The 12,039-nt window shown below is 43.4% G+C and overlaps 1 protein-coding gene across 11 annotated transcripts in view; it reads left to right on the forward strand.

The window, feature by feature from the left end:
* Positions 1-12,039, forward strand: part of syne1b (spectrin repeat containing, nuclear envelope 1b) — a 469,384-nt gene that overhangs the window by 420,565 nt on the left and 36,780 nt on the right. For 10 of the 11 annotated variants that reach the window (XM_072911924.1, XM_072911927.1, XM_061924513.1 and 7 more), the window contains 4 exons: positions 1,235-1,303; positions 11,194-11,291; positions 11,352-11,478; positions 11,548-11,759. In XM_072911924.1, coding sequence (XP_072768025.1) covers positions 1,235-1,303; positions 11,194-11,291; positions 11,352-11,478; positions 11,548-11,759 — 506 coding nt within the window. The remainder of the gene's footprint in view (positions 1-1,234; positions 1,304-11,193; positions 11,292-11,351; positions 11,479-11,547; positions 11,760-12,039) is intronic. The other variant, XM_072911922.1, reaches the window with a different exon arrangement.

A 12,039-nucleotide genomic window follows, 5' to 3' on the forward strand; every position in this document is an offset into this window, starting at 1 on the left:
CGCTGTGTGCAGGCGCCAAGTCCTGTTGGAACTTGAAATCTCCATCTCCATAGAGCAGGTCAGCAGCAGGAAGCATGAAGTGCTCTAAAACTTGCTGGTAGACGGCTGCGTTGACCCTGGATCTCAGGAAACAGAGTGGACCGACACCAGCAGATGACATGGCACCCCAAACCATCACTGATGGTGGAAACTTTACACTAGACTTCAGGCAACGTGGATCCTGTGCCTCTCCTGTCTTCCTCCAGACTCTGGGACCTCGATTTCCAAAGGAAATGCAAAATTTGCATGGTTGGGTGATGGTTTGGGGTGCCATGTCATCTGCTGGTGTCGGTCCACTCTGTTTCCTGAGATCCAGGGTCAACGCAGCCGTCTACCAGCAAGTTTTAGAGCACTTCATGCTTCCTGCTGCTGACCTGCTCTATGGAGATGGAGATTTCAAGTTCCAACAGGACTTGGCGCCTGCACACAGCGCAAAATCTACCCGTGCCTGGTTTACGGACCATGGTATTTCTGTTCTAAATTGGCCCGCCAACTCCCCTGACCTTAGCCCCATAGAAAATCTGTGGGGTATTGTGAAAAGGAAGATGCAGAATGCCAGACCCAAAAACGCAGAAGAGTTGAAGGCCACTATCAGAGCAACCTGGGCTCTCATAACACCTGAGCAGTGCCAGAAACTCATCGAGTCCATGCCACGCCGCATTAACGCAGTAATTGAGGCAAAAGGAGCTCCAACCAAGTATTGAGTATTGTACATGCTCATATTTTTCATTTTCATACTTTTCAGTTGGCCAACATTTCTAAAAATCCCTTTTTTGTATTAGCCTTAAGTAATATTCTAATTTTGTGACACACGGAATTTTGGATTTTCATTTGTTGCCACTTCAAATCATCAAAATGAAATGAAATAAACATTTGAATGCATCAGTCTGTGTGCAATGAATAAATATAATGTACAAGTTACACCTTTTGAATGCAATTACTGAAATAAATCAAGTTTTTCAAAATATTCTAATTTACTGGCTTTTACCTGTACACATCAAAGATCATGTGTTCCAAGAGATGATGTTTTCCTCCATTAGATCCTAAAAGAAGCTATTTTACTCACATAAATATATATAGCAGTCACTGTGCAGGGACATTCTAGAACTGCCGAGGCCATTCTTGGTGCGGGGGGTAATGTGGCCTGAGCGTGTGTCCAATGCTGAATGTGTGTACTTTACAATGTGTCTTGCAGATGTAGTGATCCCAGAGAGCCAGGAGGCCTTTGTTAGACTAACAGAGCAAACGCTGAGGTCCTCGGCTGGTAGGCTCCATGCTAACTCCCAGCATGCCTCCAGGGCTCGGGAATAACAACAACTTAGACCTTTCACCACTTTTAGACTTGCTGTTGATTTACACACTTTTTTGCGGCACATTTGTAACCCGGTAACAACACTTTTTTTCCACGCACGGAGGCTCACTTCCATTTCGTCTTTTTGTCTCCTCGCATTGCTCTTAAATTTGCAGAAGAGAAATGGAAGTGAGTCCGAGTCTTCTTTTTCTAAATGTGGCTTTCCAGAGGTGTGGACTCGAGTCACATGACTTGGACTCGAGTCAGACTCGAGTCATGAATTTGATGACTTTAGACTCGACTTGACAAAATGTAAAAAGACTTGCAACTCGACTTAGACTTTAACATCAATGACTTGTGACTTCACTTGGACTTGAGCCTTTTGGATTGACATGACTTGACATGACCTGCTACTTTCCCCAAAACCCAAAGATGAAAAAGTTATTCGGGAGCGCTCCGTATTTTTCATTGTGTACTTGTCTATCAGCGTTGCGTGTGTCAGCTGGTGTGCTCTCAGTACAACAGCCAATCAAATTAGATCTACTTTGTTTTCATCACACAGCATTCATCCAATCAAATTGCAGGAAGAAGACATGTCCAAACCACACGCCAGTGAACAAAAAATGATACCTAAAATAATTTTGTTTGGGTATAAAAATTACGAGGTGGTCAACACAAAACGGTTTGCAGTATGCAACACATGCGGTTCCAAAATTACTGATGGAGAGGCAACAACTTCCAACTTCGTCCGGCATTTGAAGTTGCACAAAGAACGGTAAGTTTTGAATGTAAGATAACGTTTATTGGCTAAGTAACGTGACTTTTATTTGCTGTGTAGTTAAATCAGTGAGGCTGTAAACTCACTGCTAACGTTATAACGTTATTGCAAACACGGGAATCTGTTGCAGTTCACTACCTTATTCATACTTTTTGTTCAGGGGTTTTTTTTTAAGCAGGGTTACGTTAGTCAATATATCACACGTAACGTTAGACGGCGGTCAGCAGCACCGCGTATTTTAGCCACCTAAAAAAAGACAAAAATAGTCAAATAAAGGTCAGTTAAAATGTATACTATATTATGAATATGTGTACCGTTTTAGCTAGCTTTCTGACATACTGTTGGTTGTTTACCTCAGTGGTCCCCAACCACCGGGCCACGGCCCGGTACTGGTCCGTGGATCGATTGGTATCGGGCCGCACAAGAAATAATTTTTTTTTTTTTTTTTTTTTTTAAATTAAATCAACATAAAAAACACAAGATACACTTACAAGTAGTGCACCAACCCAAAACAACTCTCTCCCCCTTTTGTTCTGGGCATTGAACATGAAGACTCTTCCTTCACTGTTCCGAGTGGCCATGAGAGTCTTGGCAGTGCCTGCCTCCAGTGCTCCAGTGGAGCGAGTTTTCAGCCATGGTGGCATCATACTACGCCCCCATCGTGCACAAATGACTGACAGACTCTTGGCTAATTTGGTCTTTTGCAAATGCAATGCAGCATAGGGCCCTGACATATAAAAAGTACAACTTTTTTGTTATGTTCACGTATATGTCATGTTTTTTCAATGTTAACACTTTTGTACAAATAAGTACATTTGCACTTTATTTTTCAATGTGTTTGTTCTGTAAAGGAATGAGTTCATGTTTAAAATGACTGGTTAATAGTGCTATTATAAAGTGCAATGTCAGCACAATTTTCTTTCCTGCAATTTAAAATGCACTTGTTTTAATAAATAAATACAGCGTTTGAAAAGCATACACAATCTGTGTTAATATATTAGTCTGTGGTTAAAAGGACTTGAAAGGACTCGAAACTCAAAATGCAGGACTTAGGACTTGACTTGAGACTTTCCAGTCTTGACTTTGGACTTGACTCGGGGCTTGCCTGTCTTGACTCGGGACTTGACTCGGACTTGAGGGCAAAGACTTGAGACTTACTTGTGACTTGCAAAACAATGACTTGGTCCCACCTCTGTGGCTTTCTCACTTTTGTTGTCATTGTTGGTGCTGTGTGGCTACAATAACCTCTTCCTGTGCTTCAGCATGTTGTGGTCCTGTCACTCCACCTCTTCTTTTGGTGAAGACAATGTGATTGTTGCACTATGAGGACGTTAACCGGACCATTTTTGTCTCACCTCTCCCGTGGGCCTCATGTATTAAGCTTGCGTGTGCACGAAAACCTGACGTACGCCCCTTTTTTTGGCGGCAAAGATGAGATGTATCAAGAGTAAATGTGTTATGCCAACATTTGATGGCCATGACCAAACAAAATCACCTTTTTGCCAATGCATTTATTGCTTCATATTCATATTTACGAGGACGTCTATTAATTTATGTTGGCGATCACTTTTGCCACTCATTGCAGTCACAAATGTGTTCCTGTGACTCCAGAACTCCGCACTTTTTTACTGCGAAGCCGCAATGTTGTGACACGTGCAGAATGTGGCGTGGCATTGTCTTGCTGAAATAAGCAGGGGCGCCCATGAAAAAGACGGCGCTTAGATGGCAGTATATGTTGCTCCAAAAGCTGTATGTACTAGAGATGCGCGGATAGGCAATTTATTTCATCCGCAACCGCGTCAGAAAGTCGTCAACCATCCGCCATCCACCCGATGTAACGTTTGATCAGAACTGCACCCGCCCGCCATCCGCCCGCACCCGCCCGTTGTTATATATCTAATATAGACGATGCAAGGCATTAGTGAGGCATACCTGCCAACTACTCCGGTTTTCCCGTAATTCGTACGGTTTTCATCAACCTATTCCGGGTTACGGTTGCAGTGATAAAAAATACGGTTTTTCATTAATTAAAAAAAAAAAAAAAGGGTGAAAACTACGCGAATTGCACCTTGTGCAGACAAGATTTTTCGATCGGACACGGAGGAAATTAGCGATGTAAAAGACCACGTTGGGACAAAAAAACACAAGTCTAATGCCGTTGCTAGCGATACAAGTGGAAAACTTTCAACGTTTTTCGTCGCCCAAACAGATTCTTTGGATGTGATAAATGCCGAAGTTTTATTTACGGAGGCAATAATTGAGCATGGACTTCCAATCGCACTGGCTGATCACATGGGACAGTTAAATGTTTGTAATGCAACCTTTAAAAATCATTACGCGGTGATCGCGGTCCCAAAAATAAACTTTTCTTGCATGATAATGTCCAGAAAAATTTGCTTTATATTACTATAGAGTCCTTTTAACGAATGAGTTTGATGGTTTATCACAAACCTTAAATGAAAGAAGTCCTTTGTTCTCCTGCACCATGCATGCGCTTTGGCCTTGCTTCGTGTTTGGTGCGCAATCCTGTCGGCTGTATTTCACAGCACGACATACTGTTAAAAGTGTTTATACTATTTATGCTTTCAAGTCCAAGTTGAAGAAATCTTGTTAAATGTTGACAGCATAACTACCAAAATACAGAAGTATGTCCTTAATATTTTTGCAGTGCTATTTCTGTTGAAAAGTTCAAATGATTACATTAGAGATGTGATGTGCCACTTTTCAAGTGTCTGATGGCTTCAATTAATTTTCATTCATTTTTCATATTTTGAATTCTTTTGAAAGGCTTACAAAAAAACTACATTTGAATTGTAATTCCATGCTATTGACAGGACTATTAATTTTAATGAAGTTAGCTTACCATGTTTACAGTATGATAATTGTGATAGAAATGTGAATTTTAGGCACAGAATATTTTTTACAATTGAACAAGGCAGTAGATTATACAAGCTTGGACAGAAAGTTAATAATGACACCAATTTTTTTTTTAATGGAATTGTTTAGTACTGTTTTACCATTTGTTTACTGTAAAAAGTGTTTATACTGTTTATACTTTCAATTAACAAATTGAAGTCTTGTGAAAAGTTGACAGGATAACTGGCATTAACTGTCAAAATAATTTCAAACTATTGAAGTTAGCTTACAGAATAAACATGTCAATCAACCCATATGATTTTTTCTGTAATATTTTTGTTTTGAAAAGTCACTGTGACTGATAGAAAAGTGATGGTTTTAGCAACATTTTAACCTGTCTGAATGCTAATAATCATTTTGCGTCGGGGGGCGAAGCCCTGAACCCTCCACCAGGACTTTGTCCTGGACCTACCGGGGCCTGCGGCCCCTGGACCCTGGCTACTAGGTTTTTCTGATTTCAAAAGTTGGCAGGTATGGTGAGGTTATAAAGCTTTTGCCTGTTAAAGAAAGGAGACTGATCCAATGCAGCGCAGACTTTCGCGTGCCACGCTGTCACGACCCAGACGCACACCAGTGCGCAATCATATGGGAGCCGCGCTGAGCGCACCTCCAAGCGCGTCTCGCTGCCGGCGACGGCCGGGTATATGGGCCCGACGCTCCAGCGCCATCCATTTTCAGGGCTAGTTGATTCGGCAGGTGGGTTGTTACACACTCCTTAGCGGGTTCCGACTTCCATGGCCACCGTCCTGCTGTCTATATCAACCAGGGTGAGCCCCACCCCTTTCGTGAGCGCACTGCGCGCGGAGTGACCCCTGTTACGCGCCCCCGGCAACAGGGGTGGCGGGCAGGTAAGCTGCGCGGGCGGAGCGCGCGGAGTGACCCCTGTTACGACACTTTTCCACTTTGCATCTGTCCATCTTAGGTGAGCTCGGGCCCAGCGAAGCCGGCGGCGTTTCTGGGTGTTGTTGATAAATGGCTTTGGCTTTTGCATAGTAGAGTTTTAACTTGCGCTTACAGATGTAGCGACCAACTGTAGTTACTGACAGTGGGTTTTCTGAAGTGTTCCTGAGCCCATGTGGTGATATCCTTTACACACCGATGTCACTTTTTGATGCAGTACAGCCTGAAGAATCGAAGGTCCATAATATCATCGCTTACAGTGATTTCCCCAGATTCTCTGAACCTTTTGATGATATTACGGACCTTGGATGTTGAAATGTCTTGGGCACTAATACACCCCCATACCATCACACATGCTGCCTTTTACACTTAGCATCTATAACAATCCGGATGGTTCTTTTCCTCTTTGTTCCAGAGGACACGACGTCCACAGTTTCCAAAAACAATTTGAAATGTGGACTCGTCAGACCACAGAACACTTTTCCACTTTGCGTCAGTCCATCTTAGATGAGCTCGGGCCCAGCGAAGCCGGCGGCGTTTCTGGGTGTTGTTGATAAATGGCTTTGGCTTTTGCATAGTAGAGTTTTAACTTGCACTTACAGATGTAGCGACCAACTGTAGTTACTGACAGTGGTTTTCCGAAGTGTTCCTGAGCCCATGTGGTGATATCCTTTACACACTGATGTCACTTTTTGATGCACTACAGCATAATATCATCGCTTACAGTGATTTCTCCAGATTCTCTGAACCTTTTGATGATATTACGGACCTTAGATGTGGAAATGTCTTGGGCACTAATACACCCCCATACCATCACACATGCTGCCTTTTACACTTTGCGCCTAGAACAATCCGGATGGTTCTTTTCCTCTTTGTTCCAGAGGACACGACATCCACAGTTTCCAAAAACAACTTGAAATGTGGACTCGTCAGACCACAGAACACTTTTACACTCTGTATCAGTCCATGTTAGACAAGCTCGGGCCCGGCGAAGCCGGCGGCGTTTCTGGGTGTTGTTGATAAATGGCTTTGGCTTTTGCATAGTAGAGTTTTAACTTGCACTTACAGATGTAGCGACCAACTGTAGTTACTGACAGCGGTTTTCTGAAGTGTTCCTGAGCCCATGTGGTGATATCCTTTACACACCGATGTCACTTTTTGATGCGGTACAGCCTGAAGAATCGAAGGTCCATAATATCATCGCTTACAGTGATTTCTCCAGATTCTCTGAACCTTTTGATGATATTACGGACCTTAGATGTTGAAATGTCTTGGGCACTAATACACCCTCATACCATCACACATGCTGGCTTTTACACTTAGCATCTAGAACAATCCGGATGGTTCTTTTCCTCTTTGTTCCAGAGTACACCACGTCCACCGTTTCCAAAAACAACTTGAAATGTGGACTCGTCAGACCACAGAACACTTTTCCACTTTGCGTCAGTCCATCTTAGGTGAGCTCGGGCCCAGCGAAGCCGGCGGCGTTTCTGGGTGTTGTTGATAAATGGCTTTGGCTTTTGCATAGTAGAGTTTTAACTTGCACTTACAGATGTAGCGACCAACTGTAGTTACTGACAGCGGTTTTCCGAAGTGTTCCTGAGCCCATGTGGTGATATCCTTTACACACCGATGTCACTTTTTGATGCGGTACAGCCTGAAGAATCGAAGGTCCATAATATCATCGCTTACAGTGATTTCTCCAGATTCTCTGAACCTTTTGATGATATTACGGACCTTAGATGTTGAAATGTCTTGGGCACTAATACACCCCCATACCATCACACATGCTGGCTTTTACACTTAGCATCTATAAGAATCCGGATGGTTCTTTTCCTCTTAGTTCCAGAGGACACGACGTCCACAGTTTCCAAAAACAATTTGAAATGTGGACTCGTCAGACCACAGAACCCTTTTCCACTTTGCGTCAGTCCATCTTAGGTGAGCTCGGGCCCAGCGAAGCCGGCGGCGTTTCTGGGTGTTGTTGATAAATGGCTTTGGCTTTTGCATAGTAGAGTTTTAACTTGCACTTACAGATGTACCGACCAACTGTAGTTACTGACAGTGGGTTTCTGAAGTGTTCCTGAGCCCATGTGGTGATATCCTTTACACACCGATGTCGCTTTTTGATGCAGTACCGCCTGAGGGATCCAAGGTCACGGGCATTCAATGTTGGTTTTCGGCATTGCCGCTTACGCGCAGTGATTTCTCCAGATTCTCTGAACCCTTTGATGATATTACGGAGCGTAGATGGTGAAATCCCTAAATTCCTTGCAACAGCTTGGTTGAGAAATGTTGTTCTTTAACAATTTGCTCAGGCATTTTGTTGACAAAGTGGTGACCCTCGCCCCGTCCTTGTTTGTGAACGACTGAGCATTTCATGGACGCTGCTTTTTATACCCAATCATGGCACCCACCTGTTCCCCAATGAGCCTGTTCACCCGTGGGATGTTCCAAATAAGTCTTTGACGGAGCATTCCTCAACTTTATCACTCTTTTTTGCCACTTGTGCCAGCTTTTTTGAAACAAGTTGCAGGCATCAAATCCCAAATGAGCTAATATTTGCAAAAAATAACAAAGTTTAGCAGTGTGAACATGAAATATCTTGTCTTTGCAGTCTATTCAACTGAATATGAGTTGAAAAGTGTCATGACTTGGTCCGGGGTGTGTGCTTTTCCAGGATGCAACGGAAAGTTGGCTCGTGCGAGACGGGAATGAAGGTACATGATTTATTATTATCAAAAAAAGGAATAAATGAAAGCGCGCACAGTGGCGGAGAATAAACTATAAAACCAAAAGACTATAGCAAAAAAAGTACAAACAAAAAACACGCACAATGGCGGAGAACAAACTATGAAACCAAAAAGACTATAAATATGGAACAAAAACTTACTTGGCTTGGACAAAAGTAGTTGCTTGAGGAATTGACATGAAAAGAAGTGTCAGGCATGAACAGAGCATAAATGTGTTGAGGTCGTCAGGACGAACAACAGAAAATGAATGAACTTAAATACTATGGACATGATTAGTGAAAGCAGGTGCGTGACTCAAAACGTGAAACAGGTGCGTGACGTGACAGGTGAAAACTAATGGTTGCTACACTCTTAGAAATAAGGGTTCTAAAAGGGTTCTTCTACAAGGGCTGAGGTTCTAACTGGAACCATTTGCTTCTGAAAAACCCTTTCCTGAAGAAAGGGTTTTTCAAGGGTTCTTGGTGACGCTAATGGTTCCAGTAAGAACCATTTTGATCCAGAGAACCCTTTAAAACCCCTTTTCTGAATAATTGGTTTTAAAAGGGTTCTCACTAACACTAAGGGTTCCAGTAAGAACTATTTTGATCCAGAGAACCGTTTTTGGAAGAAAGAGTTCTTCAGGGATTGTTGAAAGCATGGGTAAGATCCTGTGTCACCAGGGACATACTTCCTGATAACATTTGCCAATAATGGTGCCTATCTTTAAATAAATGTTTTTCTCATTAAAATGTTTTGAATGTTTGTTCAATGTCAACATGATAAATGACCACAATATAATATGAACTAAACTGATCTGTAGAATACAATATGGTTCTTTATAGAACCCTCAGAAGACAAGACGGTTATCGGTGAAAACCTTTGAAAAGGGATGTTTTTAGAACCCCCTGTGTCAGGTCTAGATGAAACCCTTGAAACATGAAAGAGTTCTTTGTGGAACTCCCTGTGTGGGTTCTAGATGAAACCCTTGAAACCTGAAAGGGTTCTTAGTGGAACTCCCTGCATGGGTTCTAGATGAAACCCTTGACAAACGAAAGGGTTCTTAGTGGAACTCCCTGTGTGGGTTCTAGATGAAACCCTTGAAATACGAAAGGGTTCTTAGTGGAACTCCCTGCGTGGGTTCTAGATGAAAGTCTTGAAATACAAAAGGGTTCTTAGTGGAACTCCCTGCGTGGGTTCTAGATGAAACCCTTGACAAACGAAAGGGTTCTTAGTGGAACTCCCTGTGTGGGTTCTAGATGAAACCCTTGATAAACGAAAGGGTTCTTAGTGGAACTCCCTGTGTGGGTTCTAGATGAAACCCTTGAAACATGAAAGGGTTCTTAGTGGAACTCCCTGCGTGGGTTCTAGATGAAACCCTTGACAAACGAAAGGGTTCTTAGTGGAACTCCCTGTGTGGGTTCTAGATGAAACCCTTGAAATACGAAAGGGTTCTTAGTGGAACTCCCTGCGTGGGTTCTAGATGAAAGTCTTGAAATACAAAAGGGTTCTTAGTGGAACTCCCTGTGTGGGTTCTAGTTGAAAGTCTTGAAATACAAAAGGGTTCTTAGTGGAACTCCCTGTGTGGGTTCTAGATGAAACCCTTGAAATACGAAAGGGTTCTTAGTGGAACTCCCTGCGTGGGTTCTAGATGAAAGTCTTGAAATACAAAAGGGTTCTTAGTGGAACTCCCTGTGTGGGTTCTAGATGAAACCCTTGAAATACGAAAGGGTTCTTAGTGGAACTCCCTGCGTGGGTTCTAGATGAAACCCTTGACAAACTAAAGGGTTCTTAGTGGAACTCCCTGCGTGGGTTCTAGATGAAACCCTTGACAAACGAAAGGGTTCTTAGTGGAACTCCCTGTGTGGGTTCTAGATGAAACCCTTGAAATACGAAAGGGTTCTTAGTGGAACTCCCTGCGTGGGTTCTAGATGAAAGTCTTGAAATACAAAAGGGTTCTTAGTGGAACTCCCTGCGTGGGTTCTTTGTAGAACCTCTCATGGGGGGTTCTGGGTGGAACCTTACACGCACAGTTCTAGGTAGAACCCTCCAAAAGGGTTCCAGGTGGAACCTTTATAAAAAGGTTCTACCTGGAGCCAAAAAGGGTTCTCCTATGAGGACGAGCCGAAGAACCTTATATGGTTCTACTTAGCACTTTTATTTCTAAGAGTGTATGGTGACCAGACAAGGGAGTGAAAAGACAGAAACTAAACAAAACATGACTTAAAACAAAACATGATAATACAGACATGACAGAAAAGGATTTGTTGTATTCTGGTTTTATTGACCATTTACACAACGTGACAACTTCACTGCTTTTGGCTTTTGTACTTGGATTAAATATATTTGAATTTTTTTTATTGCGTCCACTGTTTTCTGGAATTGAACGTACGCCAATTTTTAGTAGAAAATCTACGCAACCCTTAATACATGAGGCCCCCGATTCTCTTATCTGGCCGGAGCCTTTTCTTTACGTTGATCGTACGTGCCGTGGTCGTCATCTCCCGCACCTTGATGAGCATTTAACATTGCGTCAACAGGGGAGGTGACCTCAACGGACTCAAACGTCCCCCAGCTGGACGCCGGACACAGCCACGCGCCCGCCGCCGTGGACCTGGACGCCTCTTACATGGGCTACGTATGTGACGTGTTGCACTCTCGCACCTTCAGACCTGTATTACAACTAAAACTCTCGCAGATGAGACTGCTGGGCGAGTGCCGAGGCAACATCAACACGGTGAAGAGGATGGGCTACGAGCTCAAAGAGGAAGAGGACACCGCGTCCGGACTGGCCAATCCCAGCAGCTCCGAGTCCCAAACATCTGGTAAAGCTCTCCACTACGTAGATCATACGGGAAGTAGACTGAGGTTTTTATTTATTTATTTGTTTCCAGGTGTGATCGAACGCTGGGAGCTCCTGCAGGCTCAGGACCTCAGCAAGGAGATCCGCACCAAGCAGAACCAGCAGCAGTGGCAGCAGCTCAACTCGGACCTGAGCAACGTTTGCGCCTGGCTGAGGGAGGCGGCCGACGAGCTGGAGCAGCAGCGGAGGCTGGACCTCAGCACCGACATCCAGACCATCCAGTTTCGCATCAAAAAGCTCAAGGTGAGAGTGATGATTGCATAAAGCACAGGTGTCGGACTCCAGATCTCGCTTCATTTTATATGGCCCGCAAAAATAAATGATAAATGGGTTATACTCATACTTGCCAACCTTGAGACCTCCGATTTCGGGTGGTGGGGGGTGGGGGTGTGGTCGGGGGTGGGGCGGGGGGCGTGGTTGGGGGCGTGGTTAAGATATATATATATATATATATATATATATATATATATATATATATAAGAAATACTTGACTTTCAGTGAATTATAGCTATATATATATATT

The sequence above is a fragment of the Nerophis lumbriciformis genome, linkage group LG29 (assembly GCF_033978685.3).
Source record: "Nerophis lumbriciformis linkage group LG29, RoL_Nlum_v2.1, whole genome shotgun sequence".
Classification (NCBI taxonomy): Eukaryota; Metazoa; Chordata; class Actinopteri; order Syngnathiformes; family Syngnathidae; genus Nerophis; species Nerophis lumbriciformis.